The 20,563-nt window shown below is 37.1% G+C and overlaps 1 protein-coding gene across 1 annotated transcript in view; it reads left to right on the plus strand.

The window, feature by feature from the left end:
• Positions 1-17,835, plus strand: part of CWF19L2 (CWF19 like cell cycle control factor 2) — a 60,669-nt gene extending 42,834 nt beyond the window's left edge. The window contains exons 13-18 of the mRNA XM_064718243.1: positions 6,856-7,068; positions 8,614-8,730; positions 12,824-12,979; positions 14,336-14,416; positions 16,286-16,387; positions 17,257-17,835. Of these exons, the coding sequence (XP_064574313.1) occupies positions 6,856-7,068; positions 8,614-8,730; positions 12,824-12,979; positions 14,336-14,416; positions 16,286-16,387; positions 17,257-17,397 (810 nt within the window). The 3' untranslated portion in view covers positions 17,398-17,835. The remainder of the gene's footprint in view (positions 1-6,855; positions 7,069-8,613; positions 8,731-12,823; positions 12,980-14,335; positions 14,417-16,285; positions 16,388-17,256) is intronic.
• Positions 17,836-20,563: the final 2,728 nt, after the last annotated feature.

Here is a 20,563-nt window from a genome sequence, read left to right on the forward strand (position 1 = left end):
AACTTGCAGCCCCACGGCTGCTGAGGATGGAGGAAATAGGCACTGCTCTCACAGATGGGAACAGAATGAGCGCTCAGACCAGCATGTTTTCTGGCTTTTACACAGCTGAGTGCTCTGCTCCAGATCAGTGCTACTTTCCCGATATTTAGTGCTTTAACAGGGTTTCGAATGAAATACAGGCTAGTTGTTACTGAAGATAATAACATAATTGCAGTTTTGTAGAGAGATGGGGATGTTGAAATAGAAGGGTATAATTCATGAAAGGATTTACTTTCTTGAATGGGACTTGGAAGAGATATTAGTGTGTAGACCCAAAGTCTCTCTTCATGAAACCTCTGTCTAATCCCATTGGCAGGTGAAGGTCTGTATGTTATCTCATGCCAAACTCCCACTCAGATTGACAGAATAAACATCTGCTGTGTTCAACCCATACTTGTACTTATTAAATCCTTTTCCCACCTCTCCTTTCTTCAAGAGCTCAGTGAGATAAGATGGAGGGATTTTGCTGTCTCCTTGCTATTTACCTGTTGAGTCTTTGTTCTAAATTTAGATTCTGACTTATCATTGCCCTCTTGTCCATTCTTATTTTTGTAGTCATGGTTCTAAGACAACCCTGCTGTGCTTGAGGCTTTTGCCTCCTGTTCCCCTTCAGTCTCTTTTGGAAGGTGGCTGATGTGGGTGTCACTTACCCCAGAGGTTTGAAATGCTGCCTTTCCCACAGCTGCCCCTTGCATGCTATTATGTCAAATTTATGAACACCATGAAAAAGGCCCAAATCTTTAATTTACAGTGGTGGAAAAAAAACCTTTTTAAAACCCAACACTAATCTTTTTGATATATGGAGAAAAAGCAGGCCTAGAGTTTGATTTGTTCATGTTTTGCTGTTGTGTCTCAATGAAAAAACCACTCATTTAAATCACTATTTCTACTTTTTATTTTCTTCACCTCTGAAAGGGGTTTTGGTTCTCATTGTTGTAGGAGCATATCTTAAGGATATAAAGAAGTCAATAAAACATTTGAAAACTGTTTTTTTCTGACATTTCTAGAGTACAAAATATGTGTGCAGTCTTAGATTTTCACTACTGATGGCTTTAAGTACCCTGTTTGTAGTTTCTTTAGCCTTTGACTGTTGTAAGTGGTTCAATTTTCCCAAATTCATGCTGTTAAGACTTATGTAATCCTTTCACTCATGTCAGTAGATGCTTGTGGGTGTTTAGAGACTGATTCCTGGAACATAACCTCAAGAGAAATTACCTTGTATTTGTATGTATGAATTCTACTAAAGCATTTTTTTTCCTTTTTATATTTTACTTCAAGAAAGAGAGAACAATTAATTTGAGTTGTTCATCAGGATATTTTAATTTTGGCCAGAAACTAATTTTATTTTAAAATATGTGCAGTAATTCCTAAGGGGAATTCAGCATTGAAAAATTAAATGCTTTATAAGTAATGCTGACCTTCCTTTATGGATTTAGCCGAGTGGTATTCTGGTATTATAGGTTTGCAAAAAGGAAATTTGCATGTTGCCTTTCCTTGCTTCTCTAAAAGTCTGTAAAATGGAAAATTACTTTCAGCCTAATCATTTTTGCTTGCTGTGCAAATCTACCTGTTCACATTTTTGCATTTCCATCATCATAAACCAAAATAACAGTCTTGAAAAAGCCTTAGAAGCTAAAGTGAAAAATGCAAAATATTCCTGCCGCTGCTACTATTATGTAATGAACCTTTTTCTTCTTCACATGGTGAAGCAATTTTAGCACAATATTTAATAGACATGATAAAGCCAGAAAAGCTCTGGTGCCCTGTTGCTTTTTACATTTACTTAAAGACCATGTGCATGGTTTATTGTAAAGTTATTGCGATAACCCAAGAGAAATAACTTTCAACACCTTGTTCTGCTATATTTCAATTCAATTCACTAAATACCCTTCTGTGTATATTGTGTGGACACAAAAAAGCTGTTTCTGCATGTGACAGCTGCATTAGGGAAGAAAACCTGGGAAGAGTAAGAACTGTGTAAATGTAGCCCATATTAAATTACTGCATAAGCATTTAGGATTCTGCCAGAATTATGTTAAAATTACCAGATACGTTGCAATTGAAGACTTGTTCAGGACAGTCTTTCCTAGACATAAAAATTATGACCAGGAATAACTGTAAAGTGAAATGCTAATAAGAATTTTAAAAGTAGAATTCTATGACTGAAGGTATTTTTGTTTAGTTTACATTTTATGCCATTAAATTTATATAAAATTTTATCCATCCTGATAACTACTTACAGGAAAATCTATAGTTTTCATTTCATACAGCAGGAACAAAAAGGAGGTTGGTCCCTAGACACTGAGCAGTCCTCTGTCATCTGTTTTTTGCTTGACTTCTGCTGCTCAAAGGTAATCCTGAGCTACCTTGCTCACCAGCATGGTGGGTAGTCTTTTGTTGTCAGTGACACAGGCCTTAAAAGAGCTCTGTTTGATATCTTAAAATCCTTTGATATTATGTGATTAAAATATTCTTTAATTCAGTGTGGTGATAGGTTTTGAAAATGCCTATTCACTGAATTATATGATGAATTAAACCTACAAATTTAAATGTCTGTGTTCACAGGGAGACTGGAATTGTAATAAGGTTTTACATGATAAAATTCTGCCTTTGTTTGTCTTAAGCAAATAGTATTTGTGATCAGAATAACTTTTCTGAGGTGATTTTGTTGTTCAGAATAGGTGCTAAATGCTGAATAAATTTAAATGTGATGAGAGGTATTCTTATGTCACTCAGGTTTGTATTCTAAAATAATAGATTATTCTTCTTTGCAGCTTCCTGAAATACATTATGATACAACATTCCACAAATATTAGCTCTGTCATTTAAAGACGTCAGTGTTGCCATGACAATTTAAACCCAAACTGATACATTTTATACAATCTATAGACTTTTTTTTGGACAAATTTTTCAAGCAGATGCACTTTTATTAGCTTATATGGAAGTAACTCCAGCTATGATTGCGTTAGCAAGGAAACAGGAAAAGCAGAAGTTCAATAGTTGCATACAAATTGAAGCAAGAAAATAAGCAGAAAAGAAACAGTACAAAAAAGCTGAAAATAACCCACACTGGAACCACACAGGTATCTTTTGTTCCTCTGCTAATTGTGTTTAATAGAATTTCCAATTTCATCCACAAATTTCAAAGGAAATTTGAAGTGGGGGAAAAAGTATACTTGAGGTATTATACAAGTATAATCGCGATCATTGGGAGTTCTGTCTCTTAAGGTTTCCTTTCAGTATCACAATGATACAAAATTCTTTAGCAGGGCTTTTTATTTGAAGGAGCCACCCAAAAAGCAAGTAGTAGCAGTGGAGGGAGCAATAAGAGGCACAATGTGCAGCACACTTGAGATGGAGCCAGCAGTGTATAAGACTGCAGGGGTTTTACTGTGGAATTAGAAAAAAAGAATTTATTTAAAATAAAGCTAAGAGATATGGTTCCAGTGGACTGAGCATAGGTTGGCAGAAAAATTAAGCTGACCCTGTAGTATACCTTGCACAGATTTGCAAGAGTTACTTCAGGAAGTAGCCCCATGCCATGGTGCCTGATGGCTTCACTAACATAGCAAATTAAAAAGGGCTTCAATTATTTAGTAAACAGAATGTTATATAATGAAATAATTCGTGTAATTTATTCATATTATTCATGGTAATTATCATGATAAGGATTTAATCAGAAAATACAACACTGTAATTTTTCCCTCTCTCAAATCATTCTAATTTTTGCATAGTCAGATGCTGATTTCTTTCTAACTCCTGTGCTGAATGGTTAGAGATCTCACACCTTTTCTTGGGTTTTAGCCACATTTGCACTGTATTTGAGCTGTCCAGATGAAAGCCCAGAGGGCTCCTGTGAGAAGTTTGGATGCCTTCCCTGACTGCTGTTTAAATGTTTGTGTATTACAGGCCTCTCTCAGCCAGGGCAAGCACAATTGTGATCCTTCTCTGTTGGTGAAATGAAAACTGCATCCTGGTTATGGAAAATCAGATGGATGGTAGCAATGACATAGTTGCACAATTATGCTATGAGATGTGGGAGGCCATGTGATTTTGCCTCTCCTAAAGATGCCTTTGTGTGCTCTGGCTAATCAGTGCTTGCCAAAAGAGAAGGGGAGGCTGGAAAAAAAGAGGATGTATATGAAGGAAGAATGTGGGAGATAATCCCAGAATAAAGAAAAGTGAAGTAGGAAAAAGAAGACTGGGGATTGTAGAGCTGATCTGTCTTATGAACATATCAGTGTAGCACAGCTCTGGGCTTTAATCAGAGTCTGGTAGGAACAAGGACTTCAGGTGCATTTCCTTTCTTAGCTTTAGGCAATTCAGTGATGTATTGTAGGACATCTCAACTTTAAACTAATAGATCAGAATGACTTCCTGCATCTTTCTGATCTCTGTGCAGCACCTGAGCAGCAAGGGCAATACCAAACAATATCAATCATGGCAAGAGAACTAAATACACAACATCCAAATGCATTGGCTTTTGTGGTTGATGGGTGTGATGCTGCACCTATGATTCAGAGCAGCAGCTTTCCAGCAGCTCTAATACATCAGCCTAGTTTCTTCTTTGGATGTGTACTAGCTCTGTCTTTTGTATGGAAGAATATATGTATGAAAGAAATTGGTTTTTAAATGATTACTTGCTTTCCTTCTGGCATTTTAGAGAATGATTTCTTCTTCTTGTTTCAATTCCCTTTTAACTTCTTTTTGAGAGATTTAGTTATAGCCAAGTAATACAATTGGCAGAACTCACTGGGTGCCCTATTGTACAAATAGAAGTATAAATATTTTAAAAGAGGAATGGAGCACCTCTCCTATGAAGACAGGCTTAGAGAAGGTGGGGTTGTTTAGCCTGGAGAAGAGAAGGCTCCAAGGAGACCTTATAACACTTCCAGTACCTAAAGGGGGATTAGAAATCACACAGGCAGATACAACAGGGGTTAATGGCCCCAAACAGAAAGAGGGTAGATTTAGTTTATTTATTTGGAAGAAATTCCTTACTTTCAGGGAAATCAGGCACTGGGACAGGTTGCCCAGAGAAGTTGTGGATGCCCCATTCCTGGAGCATCCGAGACCAGGCTGGATGGGGCCCTGAGCAGCTTGGCTTAGAGGAAGGTGTCTCTTCAAAGTCTCTTTCAAACTAAACCATTGTATGGTTCTGTGATCTGTTGGTCATGACTGTACCAGAAGAAACAAAATCTGGATTTTAGACAGCGCCTACTTTATGAAAGTTTGCTACTTTGTATGTAAGAATTTTGCTTTGGATCCCAGATATCATATTGTATGCAGTAATTTGTCCATCTTGAAGAGAAGCATCTTCTATCTAGGCTGTTTAATAAGAAGAGTATTTATTTTATCACAACGGATTCTGTGGAGTATTTTGAAAAGTACTATTATTTAAAAGAGGTTGTGGAGGTTGTGTGTAACAAACCAGGAATTTCCATGGCTACTTTTACGTGCAAGCAGAGCAGAGTAGTAATGGTATTCTCTGCTCTGTGTGATACTCCTGATAGCCAAAATGTTGAGATTTCCACTCTTCCTTTCCTTTCTAGTCTGCCAACTGTCATGTTTCCTGTGTATTTCCATTCTCATGGCAGAATTTTGATTTAAATAAAAATCCCAAACTTAATGTTTAGTAATAACAAAATGCTGCTATTCTCCAAGCAGTGCTTCGGCTGCAGGTCTGACTTTACCTTATTAATGCCTTTATGACAGAAAAACAGAGACATGATTTTAGACACCCAAACCACTACACTTTTTTTTTAAATCTCAGAAATCTTCTTTTTCTGTTAAATGTAGAATTACAGCAAGACAGAAGAAGAATGGAGTTAAACTCTTGAACTGTTGATTTTAGTCTGCAGTGGCTTCCAGTAGGAAATGCACATAAGCAGCTAAGTGTATTATAGCTGAATAAAGTAATATTAAGGAGGCTCCTCCTCAATTGTTTGAAAGAAGAATACTGAACATATTTAAAACAAGGTTTTGGTCTGTGTTAGAGGACTGTAGTATTTGGGAAAAGCAAGAGCTTTTGTCTTTTTTGGGGCAAGTTAAATGTTACTTATGTACTCTGTCCTTTTTTTTTTTTAATATCAGATTATCTACAAAAGCTATGTCTGGGATATTTGGAAGTATTTCTTTAATTTGAAGACTTTAATTTGAAGAGCTCAGTTATGAAGGCATGCCTTCCAAATGCCTCCAGTTAACATTTGTTCTTTTCTAGGGCTACCCTAGTCAGTATCCTAAAATATATTAAGATTTCTTGTGGCATGCAACAGGTGCACTCAGAAAGACTTAGTATTGAAGGCAAAGACTGTTTTCTTCCCAAAATGGCTTAGTCCTGTTCCCTTGGTAAGAATAAGTGTTGGAATATTTTCACAGAATGTGAATATGAAGTGCAGAGTCATGCTCTAGTTATTTCACAAAAAATGATTTAACGGTAGTTGTAAAAGGAGAGGAGGAGGAGACAGGAGAGGATAAAATATGTTATAAAAATGATATATGAAATTGTGCATCTATTTAAAGATAGCCGAAGTTATGTCAAGATAATATTGAAATACCTAGCCTTTAATTTGAAATGGAACATAGTAATATACTCTTCTCACTGCTGTCACATATCTATATTTTAATATCTGTGTATGACTGCTCTCAGGAGAGGTACCTGATTATTCCATCTGCAGCAGATGCCATATGAAAAGAAGAAATGCTACTGCTTGTGTACTTTATGCTTTTTTCAAGGAAGGAAGCTCTTTTTCAAAGAGTTAGAACTTTTTCTTGCTACTTTATAAATAAGTGCAATTTTTCTGCATATCTTTTCAGCTCATGGAGAAAACAGACAGAGAGTACTACACTCTGGATGATATGTTTGTTTCCAAAGCAGCCAAGAGAGCACGCAGTGGGGAAGAGGAGGAAGTACAAAGAAGAAAAGCAATCCGTGAGCACCAGCAACTTGCTGCATGCATGGAAAAGTGCCCCTACTGCTTTGATAGCAGTGAACTTTCTAAACATCTTATTATTGCAATTGGCACCAAGGTAAGAAAATAGCAATTTAACACAAGCATGGAAATAAAAGAGAAATGATGTCAGAGTGTTTAAAATTAGGAACGAAATTGCTTCTGTGGAAGGATTTATTATTCTGCATCTTACTTTCCTTGCTCTTTCAGTTGATTCCACAACTTCATCAAGGGTGAAGAGGAAAAATATATAAATCTGTCATGAATTTTTAAGCTAATCTTTGATGTTGGGACTTCACATTTGTAGAAGACAAGTAATAGTGAAAGATCTCTGTGCAGAGATTAGAGTGTTGGTGGATTTGTGGAAGATTAAATCACACTTCACTGAAGGAAATTTGAACTGGTGAAGAACTGTGTCTTGATATCAAAGAAAACTAGTTGGAGAATTCAACTTTTAAGCTTAGAATCCTTTGAAATAGACAAAAGTTTGGTTTGGAAACCTTTCTGGTTCTGTTAATGCTTTTAAGGGTTGCATAAATATTTGGATTTATAACATCTGAAATACTTCAATATAGCCTTTTTTGTAGTGTTTTTTGCTACAGTTTTCATTTATCAATGATCTTTTCATTTGATCTGAAGCTCTTTATAGGTAAAGAGTTACACAGCTGGTACAGGTACACAGAGTTAGACAGCTGAGAGGTATACATCTCATACAGTGCTGTGTTTTGGATTTAGGATGAGTGTAATGTTAATAAGACACTGATGTTTTCAGTTGTTGCTAAGTAGTGCTCAGGGACTCTTCTGCTTCTCGTACTGCCCTGCCAGGGAGAAAGGTGGGGAGGGCACAAGGAGTTGAGAGGGGACATGGCCAGGACAGCTGACCCTAACTGACCTTAGGGATGTTCCAGACCATATGACATCATGCTCAGTGGATAAACTCAGGGGAAAGTTGGCCAGGGGCCAGTTCAGTGGCTGAGCAATAGTTGGTGGGTGGTGAGCAATTGCACTGTGCATCACTTGGTTTGTACCTTGTTGTTATTATCATCATCGTTATTTAATTTCCTGTCCTTTTAAACTGCCTTTATCTCAACCCACAAATTCTACTTTTTGTCTTGATTCTCTCCCTCTATCCCACTGGGAACAGGGAGTGAGTGAACAACTGTGTGATGTCTCGTTGCCTGCCAGGTTATACCATGACAAGGAATATGCATCATATCTATCTATCTATCTATCTATCTATCTATCTATCTATCTATCTATCTATCTATCTATCTCTGTATCCCTCTTCATATTATTAAAAATGCATAAAGCCATATATCTCTATTAAAAATACTGGAGTGCACTAAATAGTGTGAATTCATAGCAGCTATGGTACCAGCTGGTTTATAAGGGTCATAATACTGCCCTGCTGGTGGAACTGCTCTCAGGATACTGGTTTGATTGATTTACTGGTAGATAATGGGCCCTTTTAAAAAGTACTAAAATTGCAAATACTTTTCTGTAGTCAGTAGCTAATGGCTTCTGTTGGTTTGAATTTAGCAAATGGTGAATTTTTAACTTCAACAATGGCAGGGTTTTTAATGCTGGAAAACTGGGCACTTGAGTTTTTGTTTGCTTTTCCTAGGTGTACTTGTCTCTGCCAAGCAGCCAGTCCCTTACTGAAGGTCACTGCCTGATAGCCCCTCTACAGCACCATACTGCAGCCACTCTTTTGGATGAAGACATCTGGGAAGAAATCCAGGTCTGCTCAGAAACCGTCTCCTGTGAAATAATTTTGTTGTGGATAATAACATCCTTGTCATAAGTATGTATTTTCATAATTTGCAGTCTGGTAGCTCTGTCCTGATTCCACTACGGGGCAGAACCTTCTGACATTGTGGATGAAAATTAGTGGTCAAATATTAACAGGAAAGAGAGGCAGGGTAAATACTGAAGCAAATTTTATGAGCACTAGAAGAAGTTTCCTGGAATGCTGCAGAATGTGCGTCCTTGGAGATCTGTGAAACCATGTCAGAGCAATGTCTATTGGAAATGAAGAAGGTACAGCTGATCCCTTACAGAAAATAGAATAACTGACTTCATAGGATTTTCTTGGGAGTGCCAAGGAAAAGAAAAGAATTGTCAGAGCAGGCAGATCACTTAAAATTAAATACAAATATGTTGTTTACATATCTTCAGTTTTTAATCTGTTTTTGGGTGGATATTAGTTAAGAGAGAAATACCTTACTCTTAAAATAAATGAGATCCCTGTTCAAATCCAACTTTCTGTCCTTTTTGAAAAGAATTATTGAAATAAAGCACCAAGCATGATGGGTTGTGCTTTCCAAGTCTCTTTTGAAGACATTTTGAAGATTTTGAGTTCTGTTTTCTTTGGAGATGGTAAATCAAGGGAGGGATGTAACAAGCTTCTGCCTAAGAGAATGATTATGTTTGTCAATCCCCTATTCTGCCATCAGGATTATTACAAGTGGAAAACAATTTGCCACCTCTTATATTGAAATATTGGAGACTATATCAGACTAGAGAAAGGTTTCATTGTTGTAGCTGCGAGATTTAGAGACTTAAAACCAGCATAATTTATAAGTTTGTAATAATTTAAATAACATTGGTCTTGCCTCAAGTCTGGCAGATGGATTCTCTGACTTTTCAAATTTGCCCCCACATTGATTCTCATGTCTGATGTTGTTTCATATAGTAAATTATGCTCCCTTCCAGCCAGAAAGAAAAGGAGTTCTCTTACATATGACAGAAATGCCTAGGAGTTGGATAAGAAGCAAATAAATGCAACAAGTAGGATCAGGAGGAACAAAAGAGCATGCGGAAAAGTGATAAATATGTTTATCCTCAATCTTCTGTTTAGCTCAAGCTCTTAACTAAACAATTATGATTTTTTAAATTGTATGAGAAAGAAAATAGGATAATGAAAAGATAAGCAAATGCAGTCCCTGTATTCAACACTAGTGTTTTACTTGTTAGAAAAGGCATCTAGTTGATAAATCCTTTGATCCTGTGAATATATTCATAGTGAGAATATAGATATTCTGAGATATTTCTTTGCAGCGAAGTATTTTGGAAAGTGATGGATACATGATTATGTTTTTTTCCCCAACATATATGTACTACAGACGAAGGAGTCTGTAAAACATCAACAAGAGTATAAGCAGACAGTCAATGACTGAAGTAACTTTCTGATGCAAGAGACATATTTTTTTATTACTGTTGAAGGGCAGAAAAATTAAGTATTCACAAAAGGTTGTGTGAAGTATGTGTTTTAGCTAACTATTTTTGCTGTTTGTATTTTTTTAGGATATATTGGACTAAAGCAAAAAGAGTTCCTTTATGCTGTATGCCTTCAAGCTCTTGAATTTAATGTATTGTGTAGTTTTGACACCGATGTGCTCATTTGCCAAAGCAAATATGCATGGAATATTTTTAATATGAAAAGATACAAATCTTTATACATCCAGTGTTGACTGAACTGTTGCATGTATTAATGTTGTGTTCACCCAAGCATAAGCCAAGCCTTCTTATTTCCCCTTGTGGATGGTTTTCTCCTTTCCAGTGCTAATTATTCTTGATGCTTTGGCCTGCTCAGAATTTGGAGGAAAAGTCCAATGTATTTAAAAACAAGAAAATCCAGCTGGGCAAAGTTAGCTAACATCTGCTGATATTCGAGGTTTTTTGGTGGATTTTGCATTTCAGTTAACACTGCAGGGTAGCAGCTGTAAGTCATAGTATTTGTCAGCCTTTGGTGTCTCACCACATTGCTTGCTTCAGTGTGTTTCTGAAGTGGAGTTCTGGTGGCTGGAGTGACAAGGAGAAGACAAAAAGTTGTTAATCCAGAGTAGCCTGTCACTCTGTGCTGTAGAGGCCCATATCAGTCATGGCACACTGGGCAGTGTCTTCTGACTGTAATTCATCAGTTGCTTTAGGGGAATGATGGCAGCATTCTTCTGTCACAGCATGGAGAAGCTCATTATGAGGAAAAATTCAGGGCACAAGAGCCTGCTTTGAAGAGCTTAAATGCCTAGTTTAGATATATATTTGGCCATGTTTCTTAGACTTTTAGTTTGATTTATACTGAACAAGATGGCAAAAGGATGGAGAGTTCAATTTCTAGTCCCATTGCATTAAAAACCCGGTAGTGATTGGCTTTCCTTCTTTTTTTACTTCAGTACTTTATTTTTACAGTAAATGATGATGTTGCTGATGTGTATTTGTTTATGTATGTTTGATTCATCACTCTCCATTTACATTAAGATAAGGAATCTTAAACCTTTTGCTGGGATTTGCCTTTTAATGGTGCTGTTTCTACTTCTGAGCATTGTTAATTGGGAAAAAATGCCAGTACAAAAAGGACTACCTATGAATTATGTGTCTTAGGGCTATGATACCTTGGTCTATGAGGATCCTACAGTTTCAGTGATTTCTTGGCTTACACTTGGAAATGGTATAAAAACACACGTAGGACAAAAATCTTCATTTTTAAAAAGCATTTTTCAAGATCTTGAGAAACTTTCAGAAACACTCACCCTATCAGAAAGTTAGATCTTTTGTGCACTTGAAAATGAGTTTGAATGACTCTTAGAAATCATCCCTTGTTCTTGATAATGTGTTCATCATCTGAACATTGTAAGCTATAGAATGATGCTTTTGCATATTGTGGATGCAAGTGCCAGCTGTCAAGAGCCACGGAGCAGCCAGAGCCAGCTGCTCTGCAGGAACCAAGTCAGGGGCTCAAGGTGATGGGCAAGGCAGGTGGGGGAGGTCATCTCATGACAGGACACGCTCCCATGGTACCAGGCCAGGAGTGTTCCTGTGCTAGTAGGCGAGGTCCTCCATGGCCCTGTGATGGCCAGGCAGGTTTGTAGTGAGGACGTAGGTCTGAGATGAAGTCAGGGCCAAGAACTGCCAGGTACCTGCACAGGAATTCCTGAAGCGGCTCAGAAGAACCAAAAGAGACAGCCTGGACCTAATTGCAGCTCCTGAATGACAGGAGGCCAGGTCCACACTTCTCACCACTCTTTAATACCCCATCTCTTTCTGCTGGACGTGATGCAGTTCACAACTGAAGTGCATCAGAGCTTCCCACCTACACAGGCAGCCAGAGCCCCAGCAGGTAGGGCCCAGCCCCTGCAGGGCCTCTTGGCCATGTGCAGGACCCTGACACTGGAGCTATCAGAATTGTTACCTGAAATGCACTTTGAGTGGGTGCAGCACCTCCTCCCTCTGACAGGGAGCTGGTAAATGTAGCTTGAGTCCACACATAGTGAGTATTACATTTGGTTTGCTTCCATACAGTGAAGATGGTGGATCTATTTTTTGAGGCAATTATTAGTATTTTACTTAAATATCAAGCATGCCTAGTGAAAATACTTACATTTTTAATTTTTTTTTTTGTTGAACTGTATAATTGGAAGGAGTAGTAAAAGGGTAATCGTAATTATAGTCTGTAAAAGCCAGGTCATTACCTTCTTAGGAATTGCAAGCTTGGGACCTACTATTAAAGCCATGTTGTTTTATGGAGCACTAAGTTAAGAAGATCAACATAGTTTCAATTTCAGCTGTAAAAATATGTGATATTTATTAAAACTAAGTTTGTAGTGTTAATTATATTGTGTATTTCAAAATAGTTTCCTAGACTTCCAATGTTTTTATCATAGGAAATATGGTTAATCTTAAATTAATAAATAATAAAGAATAAATAATTTTCCAAGTATGATTTTTACCATTTTATTGTTAGTTTATTACATAATAAGCTAGTGAAATAGTACATTCTATCTGAAAGTTCTGCAAAGTGAGTTTAAATAACACATTTTTTTTCCTTTAAACAGATGTTCCGAAATGCATTGGTGAAAATGTTTGAAGCTAAAGACTTGGACTGTGTGTTCCTAGAAACAAACATGAGTATGAAGAAGAGGTATCATATGGTATATGAATGCATTCCTCTTCCAAAAGAAGTAGGAGATATGGCTCCAATCTACTTCAAGGTACATAAAAATGTTTTTAATGAAGTAATTTGAATGAATATATCATAATTCATCTATTTCTGGGAAAAAATTATATTCAAGTGCTGTTTTTGAAAATATATGTTCTTTGATCCGTCTTCTGGACCATTCTTTGCTAATATTCCTTGATCTTAAAATAAGCAGTGTGAAGTAATTCAGTTTTTCAAGTAATCAATGGAAGAATTTTTTTTCAAGTAATCAGTGGAAGAGCTGTTTTTCACTGAGCATTTCTCCCAAGTCTAACTGCACTGAAAATACTAGAAGATGAGAGAATTGTGGCCTCTTGAAGTGCTTAAAGGATTGCAGTACTTCTTACTTGAGTCTTGTACTATAAACTTAAAGCACAATATTTGTGACTTGGCAAGCAGTAAATGAGAAAATAATGTTACCTATTTTAAGAAATACCAATGTAGATAGTGTTTCATCTCAATTTTATTTCAGTAAGCCCAAATTTTACATGTGTCTTAGGCTTCTGATGAACATTCTACAGCAGGATAGATATTTCTTCTACAGCTTTTCTGGTCTCTTTACCCTGACCTTTTAAGAAAAGGTTCACGGAAGCTTCTGCCTGGAACTGAGTCCTTTCAGCTTTCAGCAACTGACTCATTATTTTCCTTTTATAAGTAAATTATTTTATTTGATTTTTGAAATACTATTTATGCTTTCTGAAAATAATGTGATTAGGTTTTGATGAAGTGGGGCAGCAGTATGGTGAACAACAATAAAGTAACTTTTACCACATTTGAAACCTTTCACCTGTCAGATCTGACTGCTGTGCTTCAGGTGCTGGTATAACTTGTGTTTTCTTTGAATACTCAAGGAAAGAGAAGGAACAAGATTTAATGCAATGTCATTTATTTTGGAAGTATCTACCATTAAAATGCACTGCAAATGAAATTTAAAGGTACCTACCCTACAATATACCCAATTCCATACTATGGGGAATATAGAGTCAGCTGTGGGTTTTTAAGGACAATCATCCTTCTAAGCTGGATTCTTCTCTTAGTGTTTAAAATAGGAAAAGGCTAATTTAGTGTAATGAATTCATAAGAGGTTTTGTATGGGGTAAGTAAAAAGAGAATGTGACCTTTACTTTGAAACTTGTGTCAAGCAAAACTCAAATTAAAATAAAGAAACAGAGGACCTGAATTGGGTGGGTCTGAAGATACTATATAATGTCTTTATAAAACAGCTTGTGGAAATGAGACAAGTTACGAAAAATAAAGTTAATTTGTTAAGAAGTATTGTTACTTGCCCTTCTGCAATGTACTTCACTACTGTTAGTTCTTTATTTGCTGTGAAGGACTGTTTTCACCTGTAGATGAAATAATTTTACAGAAAGCTATAATGGAGTCTGATGAAGAGTGGTCCATGAACAAGAAGTTAATTGATCTTTCTTCAAAAGACATTCGGAAATCTGTAAGTAATGAAGTGTTTTGTATCCTGAATTTATCATCAAATTCTTCTAACATTTTTCCATTATTAACTGTTTCAAAGAGAGAAGAAAGGGACCACAATTAGATTAGTGCATCAGAGGATGGCATAGGTATGAGGAGAATTACCAGTCTGCACTCTTAACTGACATTAGGGAAAAGATTCCCATTTATTTCAACAATTGGTGGACTAAGCTGCCAGCATTAGTTGAGAACAAAGCTGACACTTTGAGGACATATACTGGCATAATCTTCTTGATTAACTTTAAGAATTAAGGTAGATCAAAGATTTGCAAATTACTTTCCTGAAACAAATATGATTTGTCCTTTTCATTAACCTAGAACAGCTGTTTCTGTTGCTAAGTTTATGAAATGAAAATATAAATAGCATTATGAAGCTTTTTTTTTTTGTAAAACAAGGGAACAGTACCCTCTCTGTCTCCTGGATACCGAGATGAAACATCTTTATATAAACAAATATGAAAGGAATAATGCTGGATTGGTTAGGTTCAAAGATTGTTCTGTCCTTTTAATATTGAGCTGGAAGATGTGTGTTATATAGCCTTACATTTTTGTGACTATTATATATTTATTGAAGGTAGGCCAGTTTTCAGATTAAGTCAGGACAGTTCTTTACAGTAATACAATGTAGCTGAACATGAATTGTTACGCAGTTGTGTGATTTTAACATTATTGTTGGGTAAGAAATGTCTGTAGGCTTCTGAAAGATCGGAGGGTGCGGCTTAGAGACTGAGCTGAGGTTTGGGAATTTGGGGAGTTGTATTGGGAGATGGTGGTACCTGGCTAGAAGGTCAGACGTGGCTGAGACATCACCTAGTGGGGGGATTGTGTGCAGAAATTGTGAGAAATAAGACAAAGCTGACCTTTTCTTTAAGGTATCACCTGGCAACCCATTTTTCCTTATTTAATGATTTTTTAAAGTCCATTTAAAGTGTTAAATGTTTCTTGCTTTGCTACATTGCTCCTCTGTATTAAGTCTTAATTTAGAGTCAGTATTTCAAGCAATAGATTGAACACTCCTCCAGAAAGTTGTATGGTTATTTGGAGTGTAGCAGAGGAAATGCTTATGGATTGGAAGCTTTGTAAATCTTACCTGTATAGGAATGTCCTCAGCAATTAAAGGAGTGAAAAATAAATTGTTGCAGTGAAACAGCAGAAATTATTTGCAGTACTGTAGCAATAAATGGATCCACTTCTGTTAGACTGGCGGGTCTTTGTTGTGGCAGATACCCAGCATCTCTCCTGCAGGCTGACAGAATTATTGTCTGATTTGGCAAGCTAAGGATAATATCTGTCCATTCACATAGAGGGGGTTTCTGGTAATCTGTTGTTTAAAAAGGTGTTTCCCCTTCTCCCTGAGAGTCAGTTTTTTTCCAGGGTAAATATTTCCTGTTACCACAGGAATGTTGACCAAAGTCAACATCTTTAATAAATGCAGCTTGCTAGTGGTTATCTTAAAATTTCTGTTAAACTTATGTAATTCATAGATGTGGAGTCAGGGAGGCATTTGCCCACTGTGCACACTGCTGCCTGGTGTCCCCATCTCTTACCTGCTATTCCAGCTGTGGCCTCTGGAAGTTCTGCCATCCAGTTATCCTTTCTTCAGTGTCTTTTTGTCCAGTTGCTGTAAATTGTGCTTTTCCCTTACCTGCTGGCTTTACTTTTTCTCTATTGCAGTTTTATCCTACATGTAGTTGGTTTGAGAGGTAGTTTAAAATAACACATGGTACTATAAAACTGCAAAACCATGTTCAGATTCATTCTCCTGTGCAGAGGTTGACTAAATGCCAGCAATGATTGTTAAACATCTGAAAATGTGACTTTGCATGTGTAGGTTCCTAAAGGGTTGCCGTACTTTTCTGTGGACTTTGGCCTTCAGGGAGGATTTGCTCATGTGATTGAAGATCAACACAGTTTCCCTCATTACTTTGGAAAGGTATTGTTATGTAGAAGATTAATTTACCAATTATAGTCTGTTTTGGAAAATTTAAGTAATTAAAGCAAGATGTTGCCAGAACAATTACTTTGATGTTCCCTATCTGAGTTTATTATCTGTCTTTTCTTGATGAGTCATTGTAACTTGGCTGGTTTAATGAAGTAGATGATTTTTTCACTAGCTGATAGTGAGATTGTGATTCTAAACTGGTGTTTCTTTAAATTTGATCTGAACTGCTGATATTTGAAATGATGGGTATATAATCTTATATACTTACATCTACTTAAGAATTTTCATGGCCATAGTATTGATACATAGGTGCACTGGCACCTGCTTGTATGAATTACTGTGCATACACATACAGACGACTACTAAAATCCTCGTGTGGTTAAACTGCTACTCATGGTATGTATAGTGTAAAATGTATGTACAGGGAGAGCTGTAATAAACTCTTCTTGTCTTTACTATATCACAGAAAACATTTTTTAAAGGGTTGGTGTTGCAAAAACATGGGAGAAATTGGGGGAGAAATATAACACTAGAAACAGCACAGTGGGCAGCTTTCTTTCTCTGGACTTAACTTAATCACAAATGCACTAATGCATTAACAGTCTTGTAATGTTAGGACATTTAAGCAGTACATCAGCGTGCTGTGCTTACAAGAATTTTGCTGAGGCAACCATCTAACAACTGCAGTTCTGTGTTTAAATTGGTATATTTTTCAGAATTTTAAGTTTTAATTAGCACTTGAAGAAAATGGACTATCTCATAATTTGAAAATACATATTTCTTCATTCCATGATAAGATAGTGTTAAGTAGTATGGTAATTTTGCATTTTTCATTATCTATCTTACTTTTACTTGCAAAGGAAATTATTGGTGGCATGCTGGACTTGGAACCACGGCTCTGGAGAAAAGGAATCAGACAGAACTTTGAGGAGCAGCGGAAAAAGGTGTTGCAGTTTGCACAGTGGTGGAAACCATATGACTTCACCAAAAAGAAAGAATGAGAACAACCTGAAGTCAAGGACTATATAAGCCATGAATTACCCTAAAGGATACTTCAAATTTTAGGAATAACACCAATGTGTTATGTGTGGCTAATGTATTTTAAAATATAGGATATCGGTTAATTCCTGATGATCTGTTTCAGTTTTGGACGCTGGATCACATGTACCTGCAAGCCTGAGAAACCATATTTGTACAGTGAGTTTACTTTTTCCTTTTTCAACTGAGCCAGAAGGATAATATCCATGTGGCCATTTGAGTTCTTAAAAATGTAACTTTTGCTTTTGGAGGTTTTATAATATTTGAGACAACTGATATTTTTTATATTGTATTAAGCCAGTGCTTAATTATCATAGTGAACTTTTGTCAAAAATGGTGTACATGTTAAGAACATTTTGATTAATACAGATACATTGCTACAGAAGTAAATTGTACAGAAAATAGTCTTCTGATTTTGTGTCCTTGTGGTCTTTAAATTGAGGTCATTGCACTAAGACAAACATTCACAGAGAATGTGATTGATGAACCTGCTGTTGCCCCCCCGCACAAGAATGAATGCAATTTTTTGTACTTTCTTTCAATATGAAGTAGTGTTTTTCAAGCACAAAGGATAATGAGACAGTCCATAGCTGATGGCAAATGACAGCTTTAATACTTACAGTTACTTTTGGTAATAGTGAAAGAAGAATCTCAAGGGAACACGCTCTCTGATGGCCAGCAAAGAAGAAAATCATCACAGGGATCTCCCCAGGTGACTCTTCTCCCCTGGGTGTCCCCTCTCATGCCACAGGTGGTTTTTGGTAGTACTTTGCCCTAATAGTTTTCATCACGACCAGCTCAAAATCCCTGCTTGTGATGCTGTTAGAGCTGGTTGAAGCATGCTGTGACCAGAGGCAAGAGTTGCATGTTAGTTGATTGTTAAGTGTGGATGTCACTAGGAAATGCCTGCATCTGCTTCAAGGACCACTTCCACCATTTATTTTTTTTTTAGATTTTGTTTTTTTCTTTTGTGTAAAAGATATGAAATGAGGGTAGGGAAGTGTGAGGTGGGGAAAGGATGATTCTTGCATCAGTGTCCACCACTTCCTATGGAAACCCTAACATAGCAGGCTTAGACTTTGCAGGTAGGGAGCTGGGAGAACAAGGAGAACAGGAGACAAGGACAGAAGGACATGGATAGAAACAATACAGCAGCACAAGGGAAGGGATGCAGACTTGTGAACAGGAGGCTGCAGTGCTCCAGGGAAAGGCTGCAAACAGTGGAAGGCGGAAGGCCCTTGGCATAGGAGAGGTTAAGGCTTTGTGTAAGTGCCTCAGTGTGCTTCCTGTTCTTTTTCTTCTGAACTATTGCTCTGTACAGCTCTGTTAACTATTGTGAACTGCTCAGATTAAGAAATGGATACTAAATATTACAGAGTTGAATAGGTGTTTATTTATAGTCCCTTGGTGGTCTTTGGCAGCTTTGCTGAAGATGTGGTGCTTTCCTTGTTCTTGCCCCACTGCCACATTTTGACAAGTAAATATGGTAGAGATAGGAATCTGCTGTGTTGTGAATTTTCTGTAGGATCTTTGTCAAGTGGTGCCACTGCAAGAGAAGTAACTTAAAAGTAAGCTTTGATGATGATTGTAGTGATCTAATATCTGATTTACACCTGTTCACCAGCAAGCTGTGGATAAAGGGACAGTTCTAGTGTTCTCCTTAGGCTGTTGGGAAGACTGCTTAGCAAACAGGATGTGAAATGGTAACTGCTAGTAGTTGCTTAGAATGTAGCAATGCTGAACCAAATTTAGCTAAAGCACAGTCTTTGGTGGTATATAGCATGACTAAAAATTGCTTTCTCTGAAAGCATATGTAGCCTTCAGTCTCATCTGCCTCCTGGGATGATAGCTGGAAGCAGCAGAGGTGACTGTCTTTTAAGGCTGTGGAAAAGTCTTTATCCAAAGCTGTACTGGAAATGGAATTCTTCTTACATCACTTCACTCAGAATTTGTTTTCCTCAAGGGAAGTGCTGTGTTTCACAAAGAATATCCAACTTGTGTGTAGAGAAATCCTCTGACTCATGGTCCATGCATATTTTATTATTCTGCTTTCAGCAAAACTACAAAACTACTGGTATTGTTTGGAAAGGACTCTGAAATATGGGATAAGAGTAACTCAAGCTAGTGATACAGGAAGATGTTTCTTACCCTTTTAGAAGTTTTCAAAATGGGAGGCTGTGTTTACCACATACGCTGAGAAGAATATCTTGTCATAATTGGTCACAGACCAGAAAAGTGTATTGTCAGGTTAAGCTATTCCTCCTCATAAGTATCTCTAGATATTCATGAGGCTGGGACAGTAAACAGCTTGTTAGGGCACTTTTGGAAGGCATGGTGTGCTTAGACTTCAGTCCTTATAAATACTAAAAAATTTTAAATGGACCTCTTTCATCTGTTCTTTAGCAATAAGAGATAGAAAATATTAATTCAGATGTCTTTAGGGAAAGCAGGGAGTGGAAGCTTGATTTCTTATGTTGTTATAAATGTGCTTCTATGTGCTCTTTTGTGTGACTAAGGAAGAGAAGGATTTTCTTTCTTCAAGTGAATCTACGGGTGTGATTTAACAGGTGTTGGATTGTATCCATGTCTTGCCCTGTTTTACAAGAAGATTGTGTAATAGGTGCTGCTACTCTTCTGAAAGGAAAATGTGTTAAAATGTATAGTAATTCTTATGGTGTTCACCAATCTCTTGGTATCTCATGAAAGAAGAAAACTTTTGCTGGATCCCCTGAGACTTCTTTCTTAGGTTGAAATTTCTTCAGCATTTCCTGTTGTCTGCATTTGTCATTTTATCATTAAAGTATGTTTTTCTAAGTGACTACAGATGAAAAGTCATGGAAACACAGGCTGCTATACTCTTGCTTTAAGTGTAGCTGTTTTGTAAACTGGATCTTTAATATCCTGGGTAAACTAGGACTAGATACTAGAGTGCAAAGCATCTTTACCTACAAGGATCTTTACCCTCCCTTGCTCCTGGCTGTGACCCAAACACTACACAGAGGCACATCTCACACATTGGTTGTGTTAGAGAAAGCAGTCTGAGCTCATCATGTGTGGGTAGCTGTAAAAGTGCTCAAGCATGTGCCTTTGTACATGTGGTCTGACGGCAGCAGGCAGCCTGAAATTGCT

The sequence above is a fragment of the Zonotrichia leucophrys genome, chromosome 1, assembly GCF_028769735.1.
Source record: "Zonotrichia leucophrys gambelii isolate GWCS_2022_RI chromosome 1, RI_Zleu_2.0, whole genome shotgun sequence".
Lineage (NCBI taxonomy): Eukaryota > Metazoa > Chordata > Aves > Passeriformes > Passerellidae > Zonotrichia > Zonotrichia leucophrys.